The sequence below is a fragment of the Gopherus flavomarginatus genome, chromosome 2 (genome assembly GCF_025201925.1).
Source record: "Gopherus flavomarginatus isolate rGopFla2 chromosome 2, rGopFla2.mat.asm, whole genome shotgun sequence".
In the NCBI taxonomy this organism is placed as follows: domain Eukaryota; kingdom Metazoa; phylum Chordata; order Testudines; family Testudinidae; genus Gopherus; species Gopherus flavomarginatus.
Window position 1 is genome coordinate 246,726,866 of NC_066618.1, and position 26,822 is coordinate 246,753,687.

The 26,822-nt window shown below is 40.2% G+C and overlaps 2 protein-coding genes across 5 annotated transcripts in view; both read left to right on the forward strand.

The window, feature by feature from the left end:
* Positions 1 to 26,822, forward strand: part of LOC127045143 (uncharacterized) — a 1,042,790-nt gene that overhangs the window by 80,679 nt on the left and 935,289 nt on the right. The gene's annotated exons all lie outside the window — the stretch shown is intronic.
* The window catches only part of ZC2HC1A (zinc finger C2HC-type containing 1A), a 572,961-nt gene that overhangs the window by 29,124 nt on the left and 517,015 nt on the right, over positions 1 to 26,822 (forward strand). For 3 of the 4 annotated variants that reach the window (XR_007772650.1, XM_050941133.1, XM_050941131.1), the window contains exons 3-8: positions 1,042 to 1,158; positions 3,215 to 3,356; positions 5,526 to 5,674; positions 8,044 to 8,140; positions 9,098 to 9,206; positions 24,918 to 25,037. Coding sequence is in view for 3 of the 4 variants with exons in the window: in XM_050941133.1 (XP_050797090.1) it covers positions 1,042 to 1,158; positions 3,215 to 3,356; positions 5,526 to 5,674; positions 8,044 to 8,140; positions 9,098 to 9,206; positions 24,918 to 25,037 (734 nt within the window). In the remaining variant the exon portion in view is untranslated. The remainder of the gene's footprint in view (positions 1 to 1,041; positions 1,159 to 3,214; positions 3,357 to 5,525; positions 5,675 to 8,043; positions 8,141 to 9,097; positions 9,207 to 24,917; positions 25,038 to 26,822) is intronic. The other variant, XM_050941134.1, reaches the window with a different exon arrangement.

Genomic DNA, 26,822 nt, shown 5'->3' on the forward strand with positions numbered 1-26,822 from the left:
ATCAGGCCTTTTTAAAGGCACTTATAATTACTACTCACTTCTGAAAATGTTATAGCAGTCTCAGACGATGACCCAGCACATGTTGATTTTAAGAACACTTTCACAGCGAATTTGACAAAAGGCAAAAAAGGTACCAAAATGTGAGATTTTTAAAGATAGCTACAGCACTGGACCTAAGGTTTAAGAATCTGAAGTGTCTTCCAAAATCTGAGAGGGACAAGGTGTGGAGCATGCTTTCAGAAGTCTTAAAAAAGCAACACTCTGCTGCAGAAACTACAGAACCCCCCAAACCAACAAAAATGAAAACCAAACTTCTGTTGGTGATACCTGACTCAGGTGTTGAAAATGAGTATGCATCGATCTGCTGCTTTGAATTGTTATTGAGCACAGTGATGCTTGAAGCATGAAGGGACATATGAATCTTTAGCGCATCTGGCATGTAAATATCTTGCAACACCGGCTACAACAGTGCGGGGTGCCATTGTAAGCAAGAAGTAGGCAGCATTATCTTCTGCAAACTTGTTTGTCGGAGTGATTGGCTGAAGTAGGACTGAGTGGACTTGTGGGCTCTAAAGCTTTACATTGTTTTATTTTGGAATGCAGTTTTTTTTTTTTTTTTTTGCATTGTTCTACATTTGTAAGTTCAAAGTTCATGATAAAGAGATTGCACTACAGTACTTGTATTAGGTGAATTGAAAAATACTATTTCTTTTGTTTTTTACAGTGCAAATATTTGTAATAAAAATAATTTTACACTTTATTCTTTGTATTCTGTGTTTTAATTGAAATCAATATATTTGAAAATGTAGAAAGCATCAAAAATATTTAAATAGATGGTATTCTGTTATTTAACAGCACGATTAATCGTGATTAATTTTTTTTTAATCACACGATTTATCTCAATACATTTTTTAATCTCTTGACAGCCCTAGTTATTTTTTGTTTGGTGATTGAAATAGCTGATAAGGAAGAACTTCATGTTGTTCTGTATCCAAATATAAATATTGCATACAATAGATTTCTTTCCTCTTCTTCTTACAGAAAAAGCATACACCCATTTGCCAAAAAACTGCTACTAAGAAAAGGAAGACATTTGATTCCAGCAGACAGAGAGCAGAAGGAACTGATATTTCCACAGTAAAACCACTAAAGCCACGGGTAGGTAAATAACCTCTTGAATATTATCATTTTTGACAAAATATCATACACAGGCATGTATTACACCTCTACCTCAATATAACGCTGTCCTCAGGAGCCAAAAATCTTACCTTGTTATCGGTGAAACCGCATTATATCAAACTTGCTTTGATCCGCCAGAGTGCACAGCTACCCCCCCCACTCCCCCGAGCACTGGTTTACCACATTGTATCCGAATTCGTGTTATATCGAGTTGCGTTGTATCAGGATAGAGGTGTATGTGGTTAATTCATTGCTTATATGCAACGAATGCCAGTGCTGGTAATGGGTATATGGTAAACATAGTTAAAACATGCAGTTAGATCAAGAGAGCAGTGGACCTTTAAAATTATTACTATCTTGCAAAAATTGAAATTTAGATAGAAACAGACCTAGCTTTCCAGTGATATAAAGTAGTAACCTGTGTCATTTAATAAGACATTGGCTACTAAAATCATATTGTGATTGAAATACAGGAAGAAAAAGGTGGTAATCAGAATGACATAATTCTGAAATCTGAAGGACCAGTGCAAATGTTTTGAAGATTAATATACTATTCAAAGTGTAACAGGCTGTCCCAGTTTCCCTCTGGATGGCCGTGATTGGACCCAGGCACTGGGTCCTACATGCATCTAAACTAACTGGATCTGAGCAGATTCTGGTCACTGTTCTTGGTCTGGGTATGTAAGACACAATCTGAAGTTCAGACCCCTTGTCTGAACCCTACCTTAAGATATGGGGACTCTGTAATCCAGCTGCCCCAGACTCTGGAACCAGTGCCTCAGAATTCCACCTCACTGTGGATGTAAACCTTTCAGGGATAAGATTACAGCCAGGAACACTGGCTTAGCTAAGTCACTTTTCTCTTAAAAAGCACTGCAAAATTACAAATCTTTAAAAAATAAAGTCTTGAGCTGCATCCCTGCTCTGATCTCCCTTCTACAAGTCCTGTCAGTGTTTGAGGTTAGGCCGCATCCCTCCTGCCTTCTCAGTGGACGTCCCCTCTTAAATACAGTCTCGCTACTTTTGCCATGGTCTCTGCTGAGCAGCTGCAGAACTACTAGCTAAGCTGATGCTCCTGTGTAGAAAATCTGTTGTTCCATGGAGTTGGATCAGCAGTTGAGACACAATCAAAATTGCTGGCCCTAGATTGCTCTGTGATGGCTTCTCAGTGACAGTCCTTGAACAAGATGACAAGCACCTTTCCTGGGCAGGGTACATCATAATAGACTTGCCTTGGGGTAAGTTATACATGTGTTTAGCACATAACACATAATAGAACAAGGGTGGCCAAACTTACTGGCCCTCTGAGCTGCATACAACAACCTTCAGAAATTGGAAAGCTGGAGCACAACTGCTGGGACACAGAGCTTGGGGTTTCAGCCCCAGCATGTGCACCCCACAGGACTGAAGCCCTGAAAGCCTCCTCCCCTCTGGACAGAAGCTCCTATCCTACCACACTAGTGCAAGGCAGAGATCCCGAGTTCCCTCCCACCGCAGCTGGTAGGTGGAGAATGCGGGGGCAGAGAGGGCTTGCAAGCCTCACTTCAATGGTAAAAGAGCCGCATGTGGTTCGCGAGCCACAGTTTGGCCACCCCTGTAATAGAAGTTACAGTATAAAATGGAGTTCATAGGTTGCTGCAGACATATCCCACTACATCACACTTAGGATTGGTTCTGGACTAGGGATCAGAGAGAAAAAGAGTATCAGAGATCAAGTTTTCAGGAAATACCAATCATGTTGCTGATAAAAGTATTTGCTCTTTATATTTCTGACACACAATCTTTTGCCATCCTTGTGCTGAGATTGAATATCCAAGTTTCTCTCTGTTTCTTTTTCTTCTTTTTTTTGGGTGTAAGATGTCAGCCACACTCTTCTTTGTAAGCCCTGAGAGCTATTTGTCTTCCTTAGCTTTAGAGTCAGTCAGGATTTTAAATATAATGGTGTTAAAAATTGCATAATAAAAGCAGAAATGTATTTATTGTAAAATGAAAGAACCCAAAACCCATAACGTTTTTTTTTCTGTTGACTTCTTAGCCAGAACCCCCCAAAAAACAGTCCAACTGGAGACGAAAACATGAGGAATTTATAGCAACTATACGAGCAGCCAAAGGGCTAGATCAAACTCTCAAAGAGGGTGGAAAACTTCCTCCCCCTCCTCCACCTTCATATGATCCAGGTATGTTAAATAGTGAAGTGTTGTAGATGTTTGTAAAGAATTTTGATATGTTGTATGTGTTGAATTGATAAGGAATGTATTAGAATAAAATGTTCATGAATGCTTACAGAAAACTGTCATCTGATAACAGCTAAGCAGCTGATGAGTTGTGGTTACTTATTCTGATGGCTAAGAATTGTTTATGTCCTATTATTTTTGTTATCCCATTTTCTCTGATTTTTTTTTCACTTTTAACACATGTATGTCAAAATGTTATTGAACAATCTGGCGGTTGGCTAAGGAGCTGTGGGAAATATGTAACTTTTATGAGATTAATCAGGTTTTTGTTTCCTTTCTTTGGAAAAGGAACTCTTCCTTTAAAAAGCAGGCCCCACTACAAAATATGAGAATCATGCTGAGGATCATACATACATCTCACATTGTTATACCTTTTTTTTTTTTTCCTGATAGCTGCCTATAGTCAAGTGAAGACTTCACATTTATCTGATAGTTTATGTGTATGTCCCAAGATTTGGACTGACATATTATACTCTTCTGGACTACTGTGCCAAATTTAAAGTCAAGAAAACTTTAATTAACGTTATGGATAATGTACATCTTGTTTGAAATTGAGGTCATGCAGAATATCACTGGTATCGTCCTGTACTAATGTTTCCTCCTGTTGAATGCTCACTTTGACTGACTGTGTCCACAGATACGTTTTGTTGCGGTCCCTTCAGCAAGCCAGTGAACAATTGCCTGATGGTGCTGATAAAGCATCTTTATTTGAGCTATTTATTTGTAGCTACATCAAATCTGGGGTATGCTTTGCTGCATATGTTTGTCTGCTTGTTTTGATTAAGTTACATGTCGAAAACCTGCATTCAACCACTGCATAGTACAGGACAATGAGAACTGTATTCCTCCTCGCCAGGTGGCTTGGTTGTTAAAAACTTCAAAAAACAAACCAACCAACTACAGTTTGGAAAGGATACACGCCCTGATGCTTAAGGACTTAAGCTAACCTCTTAGGGTCTGATTTAAAGCCCATTGAACTAAATGGAAAGACTTCTGTTGGGTTTCAGATCATGGCTCCTCTGAAGAGGTTGGAAAGAATTCTTCCCTGTGAGCAGTTTCTTCCATAATTACTCATTCAGGATTTCTGGCATTATCTGTACTGGCCAATGTTGGAAACAGGACACTGGGCTAAATGAAGTACTAGTATGGTAATTTTTATGGTACACCTGCTTGGGCACTGCCATCATTTATTGTTGATTTGATGGTATTTGTGTAATTTTAAAGGTAACAACGTATGCAGGACACTCTCCTTTCCTCCTCATTCAGCACCGATGTGAAGAGGCCTACTAGCCTGTTAATTTGTATGTTGCCATACTGGACTAATTCTCCTTTTATTACCATTCCTCTGTGTAAAGTGAAAACATTGAAGCAATGTGAGCATTGACTGCTGTGGCCTGTTGAGTCTGGCATCCATATCTCAAAGGGTAGTTTCAGACATGCTGAGTGTTTTGCAGCTTTACCTCTAAAGACCCAAGTATATTTACTCCTTGAAATTTACCATCTCTAAGGAAACATATCTGAACATAGAAGCAGGATTGTCTTTCATTGTTATAAATTTTAGCATAGTTCTTCCTAGCTTTTGCAAAGTTAATAAAAGTTGTTCTTCTTGTAAGAGAGACTGTAGTCATAAAGTTCATCCTGAATTACAACACGCCCACAAATTAGCCTGTTTAAGAATGCCTCTAATGTGGGCTTCATTTTCCCCTTGATTCAGTTTCCCCTGTTACAGATGTGACCTTATTTTTTAGTATTGCCTTCAATATGCACGATGGATTGTTCACTTGCCTGAAAAGTATTAGTGAAAACTTGAAATTGCTGCTGTTATCTTTCGGAACTTAAGTAGTAAAGTTGTTGAAAATGTATTTCAAACCCCAACCATAACTAAGGGCCTTCAAATGCAAAGGGCACTAGTGGCTTCAGGGCAGCTGTAGACATGATATATCTTGAATTTTAATTGGGCTTTTGACCCAATCCTGTAGACATTCTGATAAGCAAACTAGAGAAACACAGTCTAGAAGAAATTACTGTAAGGTGGGTGCACAATTGCCTGAAAGACCAGTCATTGTTCATGTCCCCTTTTTCAAGTAAAGCTGCTTTTTGTTTTGTTTTAAGATTACATTCAGTGCCCATATTGCCAGAGAAGATTTAATGAAAATGCAGCTGACAGGCACATCAATTTCTGCAAGGAACAGGCAGCACGTATTAGTAATAAAGGAAAATTGGCTGCTGATGCAAAAGGGAAGCTGCCTGCTCGAACACAGGTGAATTATAATACTTTCTTTGACTGGTGATTTCTTTTATGTCTTTGTGATTGTTAAGCCAAGTCAGTTAATCATTTTAGGTGTATCACAAAATGCCTTATAGAGTTAAATAATACAAGTCCAGAATAACATAGCTGTGGGAGAGAGAAATCAAGAGGCATAGACAAGAGAAAAGTTTGGGTGAGAGTTAATCAAGTGTAGAGATGCAGAAAGACTTTCTCAGATGGTAGGAGTCAGAGAAAAGAAAACTCTCTCATAAATATAGGTGGAGTTTATGAGAAATGGCAGAGAAGTAGTTCTCCAGACTTCTGCATATACAAATTACTGAAAGTTCATGGCGGCATTAGGATGATGAGTAGGCAAGGTTTGAAACAAGTACATAGAACATCATAAAAACAAGAAATGCCATTTTAACTAGATTCTGAAACAACTGGGGAGCAAGTGAAGGTGCTAGAGTATGACAGTTATGGCTCTGCTTCATGGAACATATGAGAAGTTGGACAGCAGTATTTTGTATATCCATCGTCTGAAGAGCTACTTGAGCAGACTATTGAGATGGGAGTTGCTCTTTATTATTGGGAGGAGATGGAAGACCTAGATCAGCATGTTAATAGACACACAGTAAGGAAAATAACTTACACACAGTTGGTAGGCAGATTTCTGGATATCAGAGATGTAGGCGAAGAAGGAAAATGCTAATGGTCAAAATTGATTCTAAGTTTACAGTATAGGAAGCAAATGGGAGGTCAGAGTGTGTGTATTATGTCTTGTTCCTTTCTATAGTACCTTCATCATGGGTAGGTGCTTTAAGTTCAGAGGGTAAAATACGAAACAAACAAAAACTAAAACAGTTAATAAAAAGGTAAATAAAATTAGTTAATCTTGCATTATGTCCTGAAGGTGACTAGGCTCCAAGTCTGTGCAGAAACTGGTCCAACGTCCAGCTGTGTGAATGGAGTTTGGAACAATGAAAAAAGGCTACTTTCCTGAGCACTCTCCTAAGAGGAAAATTTTAATTGTGGGGTGATAATATTAGGGGTTATTAAAAGAGATGAGCAGTGGGAGATATTGGGGGGTGGGGAGAGATACAATGGGATACAATTTAAAAGTTTCTACCAGTTAGAATGTTTTTTAACCTTTTCTACAGTATTTTACATTATATGGATAGGAAATCTCTTTCAAACCAGTAGAAACAATTTCTTCAACCACTGTTGTCATGGTATAATTCCCCACTCTGAACCTTAGCATCCAAAAGATGGGGTACCAGCATGAATTCCTCTAAGCTCAATTACCAGCTTAGAACCTGTAGCGCTGCCACCAACCAGGAATTCCAGTGCCTGGTACACTCTGGTCCCCCCAAAACCTTGCCCCGGGAACCCAAGACCCAGACCCTCTGGATCTTAAGGAAAGTAAACCCTTTCCCTCACCGTTGCCTCTCCCAGGCTTCCCCTCCCTGGGTTACCCTGGAAGATTACTGTGATTCAAACTCCTTGAATCTTAAAACAGAGAGGAAAATTCACCTTCCCCCCTCCTTCTTTCTCCCCCTCCCAGACTCTCCCTGAGAGAGAAAGTAATCCTAACACAGAGAGAAAATTAACCTTTCTCTCCCCCTTCCCTCCTTTCTCCCCACCAATTCCCTGGTGGATCCAGACCCAGTACCCTGGGGTCTCACCAGAATAAAAAAACAATCAGGTTCTTAAACAAGAAAAGCTTTTAATTAAAGAAATTATCTTTGTAAATTTAAGATGGAATATGTTAGAGTCTTTCAGCTATAGACACTGGGAATACCCTCCCAGCCTAAATGTACAAGTACAAAGTAAAATCCTTTCAGCAAAATACAAATTTGAACTCCTTCCAGCCAAATACACATTTGAACTCCTCCCAGCCAAATACACATTTGCAAATAAAGAAAACAAACATAAGCCTAACTCGCCTTATCACCTAGTACTTACTATTTTGAATCTATAAGAACCTGTATCAGGGAGATTGGAGAGAAACTTGGTTGCACGTCTGGTCACTCTCAGAACCCAGAGAGAACAACAACCAAACCCTAACAGCACACACACAAACTTCCCTCCGTCAAGATTTGAAAGTATCCTGTCCCCTGATTGGTCCTCTGGTCAGGTGACAGCCAGGCTCACTGATCTTGTTAACCCTTTACAGGCAAAAGAGATATGAAGTACTTCTGTTCTATTAACTCTTACTTATCTGTTTATGACAACTGTACCAGAAGCAATGCTGACTGATGATGTTTACAGGAGCTGGGGTGGGAAGACAGGCTAACAATCCTTCACGTTGCATTTAATTACTTGGTTAAACAGCTAAATAATTAATTATGTTATAGTTGAGTTTTATGTCCATTGTTACAGTACAAGCCTGCTACAGTTAAAAAGGCACCATCTGCAGGATCAACACCATCCTCATCACGCTTACCACAGCCAAGTATTGTTAGCAAAACTGTTGTAGGTATGAACTGGTATTTTGAATTATGCATCTATTTTCTAAATAACTGATTTCCAACTATGAAATCAAGATCATATAATTTTAGTAGCTGTAGAGTTGTGCAAGTGGTGCACACAGAGAAATACAGGACATAAAAGCTTATGGGGAACTCATAGAACTCAAACAGTAGCACACGAGTGAATTAAATGGTGACTGACTTTTACTTGCATACTATTTCCAGTTGCTGTTCCTAGTTTTTTGTAATCTCAGGCCTTTGGCTACATTTTTGATTGGCGCACATTACAATGTTCATTTATAAAGTTATTTACTCAACAAAAAATTAGTTAAAGTAAAGATTTACTAAATGTCCTAAAATAGGGATTTCAGTCTCAGTTCATCAAGATGCTTTAGAACACGCATATCTTTAATCATAGTTCTAGTGAGGTCCCTGGGACTGGCACATGTGGTTAAGTATTTTGTTTAACTGGGACCTCTGTGTACTGATCAGTGCAACATTGTTTTCAATTTCAGGCTTTTGAAGTCAGATTTTTCTTTTGGTTGCTAAATTCTCTAATAAATTTGTACACTGCATATACTAGTAAGCAATTTAAAAATACATGTATAGTAAAGCAAATTCTGTAAACATTAGACCCTACTCTGATTGCAAATAGGGACCTATCATTTATCTCTATAAAATTAGTGCAGTTATTCAGGCCCTCTGCATTATAGAATATTCTTTAAAATGCAGAACGCACCAACCCATGCCCCATATTTTAGAATACAATAGACCTTATTGTCTCACTGGGCTTCTGTGAATTTTCTAGGTAATTATTAATACTCTTGCTAATGCCGTTATATATTCAGAAATTATTTCTAAGTAGTTGTCTAATGATTTCAACGTGGGCCGTACATGTTGTTATACAAGAATACTATTTTTGCATCTAGTAGCAAAATCTAATATTAGCTTCTTTATATTGTAAGGTACACCTACGAGTAAAGTGTTATCTACAGGTGGGCCTTCTGGAAGCAAAATTCAGACCTTATCTCCAGCTCATAAAAATTCAGTAAGCATGACAAGCCCACAAGCAAGGTAAGTCCACATTAATTTTGTAGTTAAAGTTTTATTTGTCCCTGATGATAATTTTAAAAATTTTAGTTGTTCTCTGTGCTCTTGATATAATTTATACTAATTACTATTCTTAATATTAATGATAGATTAAATGGGCCAATTTCATCCCCGATTTAACTCTCTTGACTTTTCTGTGTATGAACCAAACATGAATTTGGCATGGTATGTTTACATAGCATGCTATGATTATGGTTTAGGAAATGGTAAGTTTAAGGGCCATCAAGCTTGATAAGTGCCTTCTTGACTATGTAAACAAAAGGGTTTGATGCTGAGAAAGCTTCACCACCACCCCCGCCATGGATCAGCTCAGTTCCCAACCATTTCTGTAGCTACACCCTCCTGACCTACCTCTGCCTAGCTTTTTCTCCCCCATTCTGTGGCAGCCTTTCCTACTCCTTCCCTCCTCCAGCAGCTAGCTTTGTGGGCTCACTCCTCTCTAGAGTGCTCTTGTCACAGCTTCATGCAGTTCAAGAAGCAGGGTGGGTAGTTTTTGTGTATGCCTTAAGGGGAAGGATAAGCATGTACTGTTAGGAACATGATGAGGGAAGCAGGAAGGGATATGTGCAAGAAAGAGATCAGAGGTAAAGACAAAGAGATAAGTAGGGATACAAGAAAGGGTAGGAAAATAAGTAAGAATTAGAAAGCTGAAGACAGAAATATGAAGAGAAGAGAACAAAGAAATTAGGAGATAGAAGAAGAAACAGAAAAGGAGGAAATGATGCCAAACTGTAAAGTTAGTAATTGTTGCATTATATTATTATTATTATTTATTTGTATTACCATAGTGTTTAAAAGGCCCAGTCATGGACCAGGACCGCATTGTGCTTGGCACTGTAGAAACACAGGAAAAAAAAAAAATGTATCCCACCCCAAAGAGCTTACAATCTAAGAAATAAGACAAGACAGATGGATACAGACAGATGGAGGAGTACCAAGAAATACTGAGACCATATTGGTCAGCATGATAAGCAGTGGTATCTGCACACTAGTGGTCTAACTGTTGTCAAGTTTTTTTGTAGGCATCTTGGAAAAGGAGGGTTTTGAAGGATGGGCAACATGGGAGAAAGCACGAGGGTGCTTGCTTGAAAACTTAACAAGTGGACAGTGAAGGCTGATATCTTAGGCAATCAGAGACAGGCCTTCTCATTTTGATAGTAAATGAGAAATGACATACTCGGAGTAGTTATCAATGGTTTGCTGTCAAACTGGGAGGGCATATCTAGTGGAGTCCTGCAGGATCAGTCCTTGGTTTGGTACTATTCAATATTTTAATTAATGACTTGGATAATGGCATGGAGAGTGTGCTTATAAAATAAGCAGATGCCACCAAGCTAGAAACGATTATAAGCACTTTGGAAGACAGGATTAGAATTCAGAAAGACCATGACAAATTTGAAAATTGATCTGAATTCAAGATAAATTCAGTAAAAGACAAGTGTAAAGTACTTCACTTAGGAAGGAAAAATCAAATGCACAACTACAACATCAGGGAATAACTGGCTAAGTGGTAGTACTGCTGAAAAGGATCTGGGGGTTACAGTGGATCACATATTGAATATAGATCAACAGTGTGATTCATCTGCAAAAAAGGCTATAATTCTGGGGTGTATTCACAGGAGCGTCATATGAAAAACATGGGAAGTTAACTGTCTCACTCTGTTCAATGCTGAAGAGGCCTCAGCTGGAGTACTATGTCCAGTTCTGAGCACCACCATTTAGGAAAGATGTGGACAAATGGGGAGAGCAACAAAAATGGTAAAAGGTTTAGAAAACATGACCTGTGAGGAAAGGTTAAAAAAACTGGACATGTTTAGTCTTGAGAAAAGAAGATTGAAGGGCTACCTGATAACAGTTGTTAAGGGCTGTTATCAATCAATCAATCAATTGTTCTCCATATCAACTGAAGGTAGGACAAGAAGTAATGGGCTTAATCTGCAGCAAGGGAGATTTAAATTAGATGTTAGGAAAAACTTCTAACTATAAGGGTAGTTAAACTCTGCAATAGCCCTCCAAGGAGACTGTGGAATTGCCATCATTGGAGGCTTTTAAAAACAGATTGGACAAACACCTGTCAGGGGTGGTCTAGGTTTACTTGGTCCTCCCACAGCGCAGGAGACTGGACTTGATGATTTCTTAAGGTCCCTACCAACACTGCATTTCTATGATTTTATGACAATAAGTAGGGTGGCACTAGCCTGTGTAGGGACCAGGAAGTAAAGACAAGTAGCTTATGTCTGATGTGGTGGAGAGGGGATGTCATTCAGGAGATTCAAATAGAGGGTTGGTATTGTCGAAGCAATGGGTGAAGAGAATCATTTTTGCAGTAGCAATCCGAATGGATGTGAACGAGGCAAATCTGGATTTTGTCAGGGCCTGAGAAAAGGATGTTTGTTTCAGTGATCAAGACATGAAATGATGCGAGCCTGAATGAGAGTTTTGACTGTGTGGATGGATAAGAAAGGCAGTCTCTGAAAGTTGTTATGCAGAAAGAATCAAGAAGACTTTGACATAGGCTATATGTGATGACCTAGAGTTAGAGGTCCACGTTGAAGATGACACCCAGGTTATGGGTCTGAGCGACGTGCAGGAGCTCTGTTTTAGCCAAGCTGAGTTTGAACTGATGGCTAGACATCCATGAGGAGATGTCAAAGAGAGAAAGGCCGAGATTTTATTTTGGATAGAAGGAGACAAGTCTGAAGCAGAGAGGTAGATCTGTGAGTTTTCAGCATAGATGGTAGTTGAACTTATGTTTGTGGATGAGATTACCCAGAGATAAGATGTAGAGGGAGAAGAGATGGGGACCAAGGACAGAAGTGTGTCGAACCCCCACAGAAAGTTTGAGAGTGGATGGTGACGATCCTCCAGAGGACATGCTGAAGGAGTAATTAAAGAGATAGGACAAGAACCAGGAGAGGACAGAGTTAGAAGCCAAATGTGTTGAAAGCAGCTGACAGATCAAGGAGGACAGGGATGGAGTACTGGTTCTGAACTTCAGCTAGGAAAAAGTCATTAGAAACTGACAAGAGCAGTTTCAGTGGAGTGGAAGAGGTGAATGCCAGATTGGAGAGGGTCTAGGATGGAACTGGAGGAGAGGAACTCCAGACAAAGATTGTATGCAGTGCATTCAGTGAGCTTAGAGGGGAAAGGTACATGAGAGGGTGGTGGGAAAAGCAAGTGTGGTTAAGGTTTCTGTTTTTTTTTTTTAAAGAAGGGAGAGGCTACAGCATGTTTGTATTGTGAGGGGAAAGAGCCAAAGGGGTTGTGATGGGAGAGAGGGGCAAAATAGTTAAGGGTAGAGGAGATTGAAGCATGGAAAGGATCAACAGCCATGGAAGAAGTGAGGAGGGGACTGAGAGCAGACAACAAGCCATCTAATGCTGATAGACTGGCATTCATGGAAAGGCTAATTGACAGGACCTGAGGGCAATGGTTGGTAGGGGAGGAACACTGCTGAAAGATACCAGGTGACCAGTCTGGAAAGGGGGAACTTGGCAACGGAGAGATGAGAGAGAGTGCACCATGATTGGTAAAAACTAAGTCAAGTGAATGGCCTTCTTGAGGACTGGAATGGTTGATCCAAGGCTGCAGGTGGAATGAAAAGGTTGAAGGAACAGCCATGGGCTGGGAGGGTGAGGAAATGTACAGCTAAGGGCTCAGATGGGTCATCGACATGGAAGTTGAAGTCACTGAGGATGAATGTGGGAGATTGAGGAGGAGGAGAGAGAGCCAGGAGTTGAAATTAAGGAGAGAGGTTGAACATAAGAATGGCCATACTGGGTCAGACCAAAGGTCCATCTAGCCTAGTATCTTGTCTCCCAACAGTGGCCAGTGCCAGATGCCCCAGAGGGAATGAACAGAAGGGGTAATCAATTGATTCATTCCCTTTCGCCCATTCCCAGCTGATGAGAAGGAGTTGGGTGGGTGATAGATGATGGCAGAATAGAGGAGGGAGAGAAGAGGAGCCAGAGAAGTGATGTTCAGAAAAGGAAAAAGAGTGGGAAAGGGGAGGAGGAGGGTGTTGGAAGTGGCAGGAATGGGAGAGGAAAAACCCAGTACTCCCCCAACAGTCTGATCCACATCAGGGAGTGTGTAATGAGGAGAGGACAGCTGCATAGGCAGTACCGGTCAAAGGGATCTAAGGCCCCTGAGAGAGCCGGGAGCTGAAAGGAACAAGATATAAAGAGGTGGTAGATAGCTGTGATTATTTTAGAGGTGGAGTGGGCATTCTTGAGAAAGCAAGAGAAGGGGACCAGTGGATGGGGAACAAGGGGCTTAAGTGTGAGGTTAGGAATGGTGGCATGAGGGGGTCAGACATAGTGCCAGGAATGAGTGTGGGAGATGGAGGGAGGGCCAGGGTTGGGGCAAATGTCACCAGAGGTGAGGAGGAGGATGCAGATATGGGACCTGAATTTGTGGTGGTGGGAGGAAGGAAGGAGCTTGGGATGGAGAGGGGAATAGGAGTAGCCAGGGGTGGTGGGAACTGTAAAGGAGGGTGGGTAATGAGGGAGATGGAGCCACTGTGGGGAGGGAGGAGGAGGAGAGATGCTATGGTGCGGAAAAGTGGTATGATGAGTGGCAGATGGACAAGATTACAAAATAGAAACACCCACAGAAAGTATGATCTCAGCCTGGCTCTGAGCCCATCTGCAATGGTCCTCTGCTATGGGAAGAGCTTTCTAATTATAGTCTCTCTTGGTGATGAAGGAACATGTCCGGGTGGTGATAGAGTGGCTGTGATGGCTCCTGACTCAGCACTAAGCTCTAGCTGTCTGTCAAGCGGTCCCCTGCTGTGGTAGAGCTCCCCAGTCAGTCTCGATTGGTGACATGGGGGTAGGTCTGACTCTTCCCTCTTTGGAATTCCCATATTGAACTAATTTCCCAGTTCAGTTGCTCACTGAGCAGTTTCCTTCAGTCTATCTCTGCTTTAGGAAATGTAGTGGGAAAAGGAAGAAAATAAAGGAAACATCTTCCATTTCCTCTTTTGATACTTGAGGGCTTATCTATACTTATGGCTAGATCAGCATTGATTCACCAGACCTGCTAAATCGATGGCAGTGCACTCTCCCATGAACTCCTGTACTCCAGCTCCCCGTGAAGAGTAAAGTAAGTTGGTGGGAGAGTGTCTCCTGTCGACACAGTGCAGTGTAGACACCACTGTAAGTCGACCTAAGTTATGTCAACTTCAGTTATATTACCGTAACATAGGTCGACCATCAGCTGTAGTGTAGACCAGCCCCCAGAAATTAAAGAACACCTGTATGGCCACTTCAGATGAGTGCCATAAGTAGCATCTTGCAGATGGCTTGGAGCAAACTTTATTTAGAGTATCAGAGGGGTAGCCGTGTTAGTCTGGATCTGTAAAAGCAGCAAAGAATCCTGTGGCACCTTATAGACTAACAGACGTTTTGGAGCATGAGCTTTCGTGGGTGAATACCCACTTCTTCAGATGCATGTGGTGGAAATATCCAGGGGCAGGTATATATATGCTAGCAAGCAAGCTAGAGATAACGAGGTCAGTTCAATCAGGGAGGATGAGGCCCTGTTCTAGTAGTTGGTGTGAAAACCAAGAGAGGAGAAACTGGTTCTGTAGTTGGCAAGCCATTCACAGTCTTTGTTCAATCCTGAGCTGATGGTGTCAAATTTGCAGATGAACTGAAGCTCAGCAGTTTCTCTTTGAAGTCTGGTCCTGAAGTTTTTTTTGCTGCAGGATGGCCACTTTAAGGTCTGCTATAGTGTGGCCAGGGAGGTTGAAGTGCTCTCCTACAGGTTTTTGTATATTGCCATTCCTAATGTCTGATTTGTGTCCATTTATCCTTTTCCGTAGAGACTGTCCAGTTTGGCCGATGTACATAGCAGAGGGGCATTGCTGGCATATGATGGCGTATATTACATTGGTGGAGGTGCAGGTGAATGAACCAGTGATGGTGTGGCTGATCTGGTTAGGTCCTGTGATGGTGTCGCTGGTGTAGATATGTGGGCAGAGTTGGCATCGAGGTTTGTTGCCTGGATTGGTTCCTGAGCTAGAGTTATTATGGTGCAGTGTGCAGTTACTGGTGAGAATATGTTTCAGGTTGGCATTTTGTCTGTGGGCAAGGACTGGCCTGCCACCCAAGGCCTGTGAAAGTGTGGGATCATTGTCCAGGATGGGTTGTAGATCCTTGATGATGCGTTGGAGGGGTTTTAGCTGGGGGCTGTATGTGATGGCCAGTGGAGTCCTGTTGGTTTCTTTCTTGGGTTTGTCTTGCAGTAGGAGGCTTCTGGGTACACGTCTGGCTCTGTTGATCTGTTTCCTTATTTCCTCGTGCGGGTATTGTAGTTTTGAGAATGCTTGGTGGAGATTTTGTAGGTGTTGGTCTCTGTCTGAGGGGTTAGAGCAGATGTGGTTGTACCTCAGTGCTTGGCTGTAGACAATGGATCGTGTGATGTGTCCGGGATGGAAGCTGGAGGCATGAAGGTAGGCATGGCAGTCGGTAGGTTTTCGATATAGGGTGGTGTTAATGTGACCATCACTTATTTGCACCGTGGTGTCAAGAAAGTGGACCTCCCGTGTAGATTGGTCCAGGCTGAGGACCAATTTAGAGAATTGCATAACTGACAAGACATTATTTTCAAGCAGTGAAATTAATTTTTATCTACTGACACCTTTTTAAAGCAGAGCAATTTAAAACCTGCACAAATATGCAGTGCTATTCCTTCCAATTTGCGATTCCTTAGTTTTTAAAACTTTTAAATATAGTTTTCAGAAATGTCATTAGCCTGTGGCTTGCCCGTTGGTTCAGTTTTTCTGCTCCTTCCATAATCTTTCTAACTGTGGTGTGGATATTCCTGTTTAAAGTTCATGCTTCTAAATAGTTGTAAGTTCTAAAAGCACATCTGTACTGGCTGGTCTGCATGGAGGATAACAGCCTACTACTGCTACCAGTTATTCTGTTAGTTTAAGAGGTGGAGGTCTGTTCTCTGGATCTAAAAGTCACAAACCTGCTGATGACCCTTATGGATGTCAATAAGATGTTCCTAGATGGACTTTGTTTTTACAGAATGCTTTTTAAAATTAAATTACACTGGAAAAATACTACATTAAAAGAACAATATTAAGGTTTACAAAGTCAAGCACTCAGAAGTTAGGAAATACTAGAATTAAGGTTGCCTTTATTTGGCCGACTTATGTGGACACTTTAATTACATAATTCCGTACTATTTTTTTTCTCACGGTCCCCTGCCTCATTCAGTACACAGGATAGACCTGATTTGGGCATAAACCAGGGTTATACAATGAAGGAGACTTCACTGTAGGACCCCTGCTTCGTTTGTTGCAAAGGAAGGTGTGTAGGGAGTGAGGCAGGGGATGGCAGGAAGAGAAAGGATGGTCTCATGATTGAGTTAGTTGAATGCCCCTTCTGACAGTTTGATTCTATCTGTGCCTCTGCTAAATAGTTCCTGTGTGATGCTGGGCAAGTCAATGAAAACAATTTTTTCATAGTTGGCCATTGATACTGTGTTCCTCATTTTCTGGGTGCCCAACTTGAGACCCTGCGGATTGATTTGCAGAAGTGCTAAAGTATCCATAGCAGCAGTTGAAGTCAATAGCAGCTGTGCTTTTAAAATATAAAGGGCTATAAAAATGTTCTATACTCTGAAAAATCAGATCCTAGGCATCTCAAGTTGGGCACCCAAAATTAATGGACACCTTTGACAATTTTGGCCTTTATTCTCATTTTACAGATATGAAACAGGTAGTTCGAGATTAATATAGTTCTTTCTATGTAATAGCCACATAAATCAGAACAGAGTATAATGAGAGAGTCTAATCGTCAACATTCTGAAATGGTAAATTAGAATAAAGTTTCTATCAAGATGAAACATTTTTCATATTAAAATATTTATTATTTAAAATATAACTAAATTGCATCCAGAAATATAGAAGAATAAATCCCTTTTAAAAATTGAAAAGGAGCTTTAAGACCTTCAAAAAATTACCTTCATAAGGAAAAAGCATAAGAGTTTATTCTCTTATTTACTTTTACGGATAATTTACACAGTAAAAGAATGTTAGATACTTACCTTTAATTATAGCATACTGCTGTGTGCTTTCGTTATACCATATAAGAGAAACAAGTTCAGGCATAGTTAGCACTATGGCAAGGGTCAGCAGCTTTTCAGAAGTGATGTACTAAGTCTTCATCTGTTCACTCTAAAATGGTTTTGCGTGTCAGTAATACAATTTAACATTTTTAAAAGGTCTCTCTCTATAATATATAACTAAAGTATTGTTGTATATAAAGTAAATAAGGTTTTAAAATGTTTAAGAAGCTTCCTTTAAAATTAAATTAAAATGCAAATCTTATTAGTTTAGTGTGATCCTTGCCCTTGCTTTTCCTTGTTGAGTTTTCCAATGTCTGGCACGTATTTGGATACTTTAAGCTGCACACAGGCTTCTGTTAACCAACTCCGAGAGGGACAGAGGACAGATTTCATGTGTTTAAAATACCTGTTCACACAGGTATGTGGATCCAAATGCTGAAAGCATTGCAAATGCAATTTTCTTCAAACAGTTAAATTTCACTGGCAGGGACGTCCAACAGTTCAGAATAGAGGCCCCATGATCTCTCTTAGTAGCTCTAAGCGCACTCCGCAGATCTCCAAACTTTGATGCCCACAATTCTGAGCTTTTTAACTAAATGAACAGTTACACCCATCCACTGAAATACAGACAAATCCAAGTCACTTTCGTTGAACTTTTCAGGCTTAATTAGAAAAGAAAGCATTGGGCCAAATCACTGGAAATCTTGAAATCTGTCAGAAAATTCTGATTCCAGTTCTTGCATGTACATTCCAATCTCATTGACACTGACAGTGCAACGTGTCGATAGCTCTTTTATGTATTGGAAGTAGTGGAAAGTCGAAGTTCGAATATCCTGAGAAAAAACTTCTAGTTTTACAAAAATGCCTTCCAGGCTTCATAAATATCCAGAACTGTTTGCCGTGACTTGATATTTACTTACACGTAAGCATTTTAAACACTGCTTTGCTTCTCATATCCTGCTACTGCCTTTTTGATCTATTCAGTCTTGTCTGCTTCGTCAAGAAAGGTTTTCTCATGTTTCATTTGAAAATGTCAGCGAACACTTGATGTGCGACAACACTTTCACAACAGAAAGCACAAATGGCACAGTCCAAACGTATCTGTCCAAAAAGGCTGAAATGAATGAACATCTAACTTTGCTTTCTTAGGAGCTGACATTTTGTCAAATATACCCCTCAACTTACCGTGGGGAAAAAAAATCGTGACAGACGGCACAACGTCAAGTGCAATACGCTGTGATAGTGATGTAAGCAGCAAATCAGGACTTAAAAATATCCCAGTACAGTGGTGCTGGAACAGTTTTTAAAGTGGGGGTGCTGAGCTGTGCCCCCTCTTGCCCCTGTCTGCACCCTTCACTGGGCTGGGGCCAGTCTGCCACAGTTGGGGGTGGCTGCAGAGTCCTAGGCAGAGGCCAGGAGCAGCCACCCCCGGTCTGGCGGCTGGTCCCCGAGGCCTGGCAGCAGGCTGAGCGGGGCCGGTGAATGGGATCCCAGATGGCAACAGAGTCTCCGAGATCGGTGACTGGGACCCAGGGCCTGGCAGCGGGCTCAGTGGGGCCAGCAAATGGGACCCCAGGTGGCAGAGGGCCAACAGTAGGACACTAGGCCGGCAGCAGAGCCCCCAGAACCGGTGACCGGGACCCAGGACTGGCAGCGGGCTGAGCGGGGCCGGTGGATGGGACCCCGGCTGTCAGGGGGCCAGCATCCGGGACCCCAGGATGGCAGCAGAGCCCCCGGGACTGGTGGCTGGGACCCAGCCAGTGTGTGTGCCACTCAAAATCATCTCACGTGCCTCAAGTTGCTAACCCCTGCACTAGGGTGTCAGACCTCCAAGTAACATGCTGCAGGAAGTGTCACATTTCCCTCTGAGTCAATACTGAACCAATTATTGAGCTGTCTGAAGTAACATATTTCAAGTGAAACATAAAACTAAGGTCTCAATCACTTTTATGCATTAAAGAGTCCACACAGTTTTCATGAAAATAAGCAGATGAACCCCGATGTCCTGGCCATATTCCAACTTGAATAATTGTATTCACTCTGACTAAATCATGCCTGAATTTTCAACTAAATACAGTGTTCTTCACGTCCTATGATAAACTGTGGAATAGTGTTTCTGTATACTATTAAACAACTGACATCTTCCATTTCTGTGTTAAAGTGGTCCCATACCTGTTACAAAGATGGTGTGAGGCTTAATTGATTCACAATTATTAAGTGCTTTGAGGTCCTCAGAAGAAAGATACAGAAATGCAATATATTATTTGTAGTCCAGAAATATGCCTCTCACTACTAAATTAGAGTAGGTATTTTGTGTGGTGGAGGGAAGGAAGCACAGATAAGATATCTGTGCACAGATAGCTAAAACTAGAAGAATCTACTGGCAGTTAAAAGTAAAACGCATAAGGATGTAGCTTTATTCTTGCCCTCTAGGTGACACTCCTTCACTGCTGCACGAGAGGATGGTTAAAAAGAATTGCTGTTCAGATAAGGCCATTAACCACATCTGTTTTAAAGGCGATTTCTAAAATGCACTGTTGCTTTTAAATAATTTTGCAATAAGAAAATTCTGTAGCTCCATTTTTTGTTGTAATTCTAAACTGCAGAGTAAAAAGAGGTCGTTAGAGGCAAAAAGGCATCCTTTAAATATTGGAAATCAGATCCTACTGAGGATAATGGGAAGCATAAACTCTGGCAAGTCAAGTGTAAAAATATAATAAGGAAAGCCAAGAAAGTATTTGAAGGGCAACTAGCTAAAAACAAGAAAATAACAGCAATTACTTTTAAATATATCAGAAGCAGGAAGCCTGCCAAACTGTCAGTGAGGCTACTGGACAACTGAGGTGCTAAAGAAGCACTCAGGGAAGACAGACCCATTGCAGAGAAGCCAGATAAATTCTTTGCATCAGTCTTCATGGCTGAGGATGTAGGGGAGACCCCCGCACTCAACCCATTCTTTTTTTAGGAGGAGGAACTGTCCCAGATTGAGATGTGAGTAAAGGAGGTTTTGGAACACATTAATAAATTACACAGCAGTAAGTCACCAGGACCAGATGGAATTCAACCAAGAGTTCTTCAGAACTCAGATATGAAACTGCAGAACTACTAACTGTGGTATGTAACCTACCACTTAAATCAGTTTCTGTACCAGATGACTGGAGGGTAGCTAATGTAGTGCAAATTATTAAAAAGGCTCCAAGAGGCAATCCTGTCAATTATGGACCAGTAAATCTAACTTCATACCTGTCAGATTGGTTGAAACCACAGTAAGGAACAAAATTAGCAGATGAGAAGATGAACATGAAGTGTTGAGGAAGAGTCAACATGGTTTTTCTAAAGGGAAATGCCAATCTAAAGCCTTTGACAAGGTCCCTCAACAAGAGCTCTTAAGCAAACTAAAGGGATAAGAGAAAAGGTCCCCTCGTGGATCAGTACTTGGTTAAAAGATAGGAAACAAAGAGCATGAATAAGTGGTCAGTTTTCATAATGGAGACAGGTAAATAATGGGTCCCCTAAGGATCTGTAGTTGGACATGTGCAGTTTGACACATTAATAAATTACGTGGAAAAAGAGGTGAACAATGAGATGGCAAAATTTGCAGACAACACAGAAGTGCTCAAGATAGTTAAGTCCAAAGGGATCTCACAAAATCGGATGACTGGTCCATAAAATGGGAGATGAAATTCATTGTTGATAAATGCAAAGTAATGTACATTGGAAAACGTGATCCCAACTATATATACAAAATGATGGGGTCTAAATTTAGAAAGAGAGAGTTTCTCTGAAAACATCCACTCAATGTGCAGCATCAGTCAAAAAAAGCTAACAGAATGTTAGGAACCATGGGGAAAGAGAGAAACGATAAAACAGAAAATATTATAATGTCACTATATTTTCATGGTACGCCCACACCTTGAATATTTTGTGTGCAGTTGTGGTCACTCCAACTCAAAAAAGATATATTAGAATTGGAAAAGGCACAGAGAAGGACAATGAAAATGATCTGGGGTATGGAACAGCTTTCATACAAGGAAGATCAGAAAAGACTGGGATTTCAGCTTAGAAAAGAGATGACTAAGGCCTGGTCTACACTGGGGTGAGGGGACTGATCTAAGTTACGCAACTTCAGCTACATGAATAACAAAGCTGAAGTCGACATACTTAGATTGACTTACCGTGGTGTCTTCACTGCGGTGAGTCAACTGCTCCCACTCCTCTGTCGACTGTGCCTGCGCCTCTCGTGGCACTATAATAATAATAATAATTGGAGATAGGTATATCTCCTAGAACTGGAAGGGACCTTGAAAGGTCATCGAGTCCAGCCCCTGCCTTCCCTAGCAGGACCAAGTACTGATTTTTGCCCCAGATCCCTAAGTGGCCCCCTCAAGGATTGAATTCACAACCCTGGGTTTAGCAGGCCAATGCTCAAACCACTGAGCTAACCCTCCCCCCTACTCATGGAGTACAGGAGTCGATGGGAGAGCGCTCGGAGATCGATTTAGCGCATCTAGACTAGATGCGATAAATTGATCCTCGCTGGATCGATCACTGCCTGCCAATCCAGTTAACCTTAACTAAGCAGTAGACAGGTTCGTATTTGGATAGTGAATCAGGCTAATGAGGCCACGAGTTAGTTCCAGTGCACACTGGGAAGGAGCTCTAAATAATGGTGTATTATGTCAATTTCTTCATTTTAGGGAGGAGGAGATTCCTGGTAAGATGCCTGGAATACTCAGATCTCCAGTAGAGCAAATACCATTGGTTCCAGAGTTTTATTCCACCTCAGGGCTCAAAAATGCTAAATCTTGCATGGCAAGACATGATACCAGACGTGTAGGTGGCCAGACAGTGATCAGCTTATTCTACTGCACAAAAAACTTTTACTGGATTTGTGAGCCGGGGTTGCAAAATGAAATGGTGATAGGATTAAAGTTTATTATGTACATAAAATTAGAGCTGGGTGGGAAACAATTTTCCCATCCCATGAGAATTTTTGAAACTTCAAATATTTTTCACATCCCAAATCAGTACAAAGGATTAAAATCTCAGTAATAGTCATGAACCAACCCTCTCTTGCTCTTCCCCCCCCCTGCAATTTCTGATACGATCAGTAGAAACATCTCATTTAGATAATTTTGAAACATTTAATGTTGATTTAAATCTTGTTTCTTTTTTATTGTTTTTACATTTTTGCATTCACTTATATTTTGAAACCAAAATTTGTTTCTACCTGAGAAATTAAACTTTTTCATTTAGAAAATGTCCAAACAGGACATTTCAACAACTTAAACATTTTTTCCAAATATTTTTCAGATTGGGAAATTCTTCAAATTGATCATTTTCAGCAAAGGCTTTCACTGTTGTCAAATTGGCATTTGCTGACAAAAAAAGCGTTATCAAAAATATCTGATTAGCTCTATTTTGCATTTCCATTTTATAATGGTAAAAGGCTGGTCTTTTGGAGGTTATGCCTTACATTGACAATAATGCTGTTTGTTGTTGCTAAAGTTTACTGTATGCTCATTCTGAAGACCTATCCAGTCCCAGAAATGCCTTCACAAGCAGTTCTGCCACAGTCTTTTAAAATCCCTTTGTTTCTGCCAGCTATTTTAGTTTGTCTGTAAAATACATTTATACACAATTCTTACACAGCTTTAATTCTCTGTTGAAGACTGCTTAAACCAAGAGTTCTCAAACTGGGGATTGGGACCCATCAGGGGGTCATGAGGTCATTACACGGGGGGTCGCGAGCTGTCAACCTCCACCCCAAACCCTGCTTTGCCTCCAGCAGTTATAATGGTGTTAAATATATTAAAAAGTGTTTTTAATTTATAAGGGGAGTCGCACTCAGAGATTTGCTATGTGAAAGGGGTCACCAGTAAAAAAAAATTTGAGCCGCTGGCTTAAATGCATACACTTCCTGATCAGTTCCACACCTCCAAACATCATCTTTCTGACTGTACTGACTTCAGATTCCCACCAAGAAATTAAAGGGCTCAATCAGCTTGGATTTTTAAGGTCAGCTATATTGCCATGGCAACTGTATTTAGTATTGTTGATCGTGTTATTTATTGTATAGCCTTTTCTACTGACACTCTGTTAAGGTAATGTGAGTTTCAAGAGCTGTGAAGAGCCTTACTGCACTTCTTTAGTATCTTGCAAACCTCATTAATTCAGCATCTTTAAGATGATGATACTGTAGAAATGATTGAAGAATAATATTCATGTTAGAGAGATAGATATACAAGGTAAATAACTAATTTTCGTGGGTTATTAAAAGCCAGAGCAAAGCTGAGGGTATGTTGATGAATTAAGAGGCTATGAAGTCAATACTAAAATTACATTTCAATGGCCATGAACTTTTATTTTTAAAAATCTTACGGCGTTTGCTGAGTCTTTTTTGGCATATAACAAAAATAAAACTCTCCTTCTCTTTCCCCCATGGGATTTTGGAAATTAAGTGCTTTTGCCTTCTCAGGCTTTCCAGTGATGACATTTGGAGGGAAGGGCTTATTATAGACAGAGAATGTAGCAACTTCTTTACTAAGAGGTTATTTTCAGTTTTTATTTTTCCCCAGTCTTTTACTTCTATAGCTGAAGTTTAGGAGATACATAATGCCTGTTTTCTCAGGGCTAGTTCTCCTCTATTTGAATCTCTAACACTTTGGATGGGAAGGCAGGAGACCTTATTCCTCTTGGGATGATGGGCTCCAGGTTTGCATGACACTGTGAGAAGGAGGAGAATAGAAGGCATATTGCATTGTTTTAATGTCATGTTCAGGAACTTCTGGAAAGGAAGAGGAAGAACAGACCACTTCTCCCTTTACAGGTAACCTTTGACTGGAAGAAGATAGCATTTTCCTCATCCCTTCTCACCTTCTTATCCAAGGGTTTGTCTACACAAATGTTTGGTTCGCAGCAAGCTGGAGTGTGAATCTACCCCGCAGTAGCCAGCTGCATACTAACTGTTGCTCACTAACAGTTCCTTGGAGTGCTTTGATCTATTCCTGTTTCAAAGCAGTGTAGATCAAAGCACACTAAGGAACTGTTTGTGCATGGCAGCAGGGTTCACATAGATAGTTAGTGAGCAGCAGGTGAATATGGAATAGATTCATGCTCCCGTTTGCTACAAACTAAATGTTTTGGTAGACAAGCCCTTAGTTAAGTTTGTATGAGTTCTGCCTATGAACTCTTTGGTCTGCTTCATTGCCATGATGAATTTTACTTTATAATGTTACAGTCTACCCAGTTTATTGTGAGATTGTCAATCATTAAATAACATAATTTGAGAGAACCTAATTTTAATAATCTGCATGACTGTTGGAGATGCTAGTCCCAGAAAACTCTCTGATACTTGTGAAGGAAGTGCCTTTTGGAAGACCAGGATTGTAAATGACTTCCTGAAGTTAATGTGTTCACTAAAAGTTGGAGATCTGACTGTCCCAGATAAGAATAATTCAGTTTCAAAAAGTTAATAGAGTTCTGATGAGGAAGAGAAATGTTTAATTGTGACATGTTTGAAATACTTGCAATAATATAAATAGAAAACTAGCCAACTCCTTATGGGTACACCTTTATATATTTTAATAGTAAGACGGACAAGTTAGGCCCACCACTGCGAACTGGAAGAGATGTGCAAAGGTTGTATGACAGTGATGCAAAAGCAGACAGTACCGTCAAAAGACCAAATGAGTTGTTGCCCATTAACAAGTAAGTATTGCAAATCTGTGTGATTTTATCTATTTTTCAGATATGTTCCCCAAAAAGGGTTGGAATATTAAAAGCATCTTATGACTTTTGAAATATGCAAAGCTTCCTAATGAAGTTGTTACCTAATGACATTGTAACAGACTTGCTGCCCCCTTTTCTGTGTCACTGTGAATGTCTTGATAGACCAAAACCAGTGTCTTGTGGGAAGGAGGAAATTAATATGTAACTTGACACATTATTCTATATGAGTATAACTTTCGTATTGGATACAATGTTTTGTGGTAGGACAGAAAACAGAATATAATGTTTGTATTTGAAGACCTTTTCCACCGTCATTTCTTCCTTCGTTGACTCCAGTTTATTATATTTACTCTTATTTCATGTTTATAGTGCTAGTACAAAGCAGTTATATTGCAAGCATTTAAACATAGAGAACAAAAAAACCCCACAATCATAGGCATATCACATAGATAAGGCATTACAACAAGATAGCTTATTGATTGCATTTAGCTTTCAATAGCTATTAAAAGCTGACACACATACCATTGCTTCAACCTGGTAGAGAAATATTCTATATTTCATATATCTTTTGAATAGAAAATAGATGCAGCATCCTAGATATCACTTTGAGGTAACTGGGCAAATGCTGATTTTTAAATGGCAAACATTTTATCTGTAATATTTTAAGATACATTTTAATGAAGAGTTAGTTACAAATGGTGACACGTTGGGAAAATACACAAGAAATGAATATGACTTATTAAGGGTATGCTTTCAAATAATAAAAACAGTTTTCCTACATTAATTGTTCTCAGATGCTGTTTTAATTTTTTTTTTTAAATGTAAACTAAAACATTTCCAGAAGACTATTCAGACTAAAATATTCAGACTTGAGTGTCTAAAGTTAGGTACCAATAGGAAAACACAGTGGCCTTTTTTCCTGAGATGCACAGCATCTACATCTTCTGTTGGCTTCAGCTGGAGCTGTAAAGTGCTCAGCACCTCTGGAAACCAGAACACTTTAAAAAAATTTATTTAGATGCCTAATATTAAGCATGCAAGTTTGAAAAATCAAGTGCTAGTAATTTGTACAGTGAACATGCTTGAATGAACATGCCTTGTATCAACAAGGAGGATGTGACCTGGAAGAGAACTGCTGGTGTGGAAAGTATGGACTTTTTGGCAGTCCCAGGAGTCCTACCACTGACACTAATTTTTGACCTACACATTTACCTTTGTAGTCATAGGATAACGATCGACTGTTCTTACTGGAGAGCTGCTTTTGAGAGCTTGGCATCTAGACAAACACTGCCACTATAAGAGTTTTTATTGTCCGACTATGAATATTCCAACCATATGTAGAAATGTCGCTGTTGTGATTATGTCCAGTCAGCTACCCAAGCAGATAATGTAATTTGAAGAACTTTAGTAGCAAAAGTGGGCTCCATAAATTTTAAACTCCTAGTGCACTGGCTATAATCATGGTTGCCCAACAGTTCCCATTATAAGCCCCCTGTTTTCAGTTAGTTATAATTTTGCCAAAGTTAACCATTTGGGATGAAATCTTCCTTTAGAAGTGTGTGCCTCAGGCCGCACTTTTTTTGTTTAACTTCAGCCAAAACTGTTCAGCTATTTCAGAGAATGATGTTAGAGAAAATCACATTTTGACCTTTAAAATTTTTTTTGGCAACCTTTTCTTAGAAAAACTCCACTGTCTCCATGCTTTGGAACAAGGACTGGAAATCTGGCAGGGGATGGCCTTTGTGATAGTGATGTGCTTTTGGA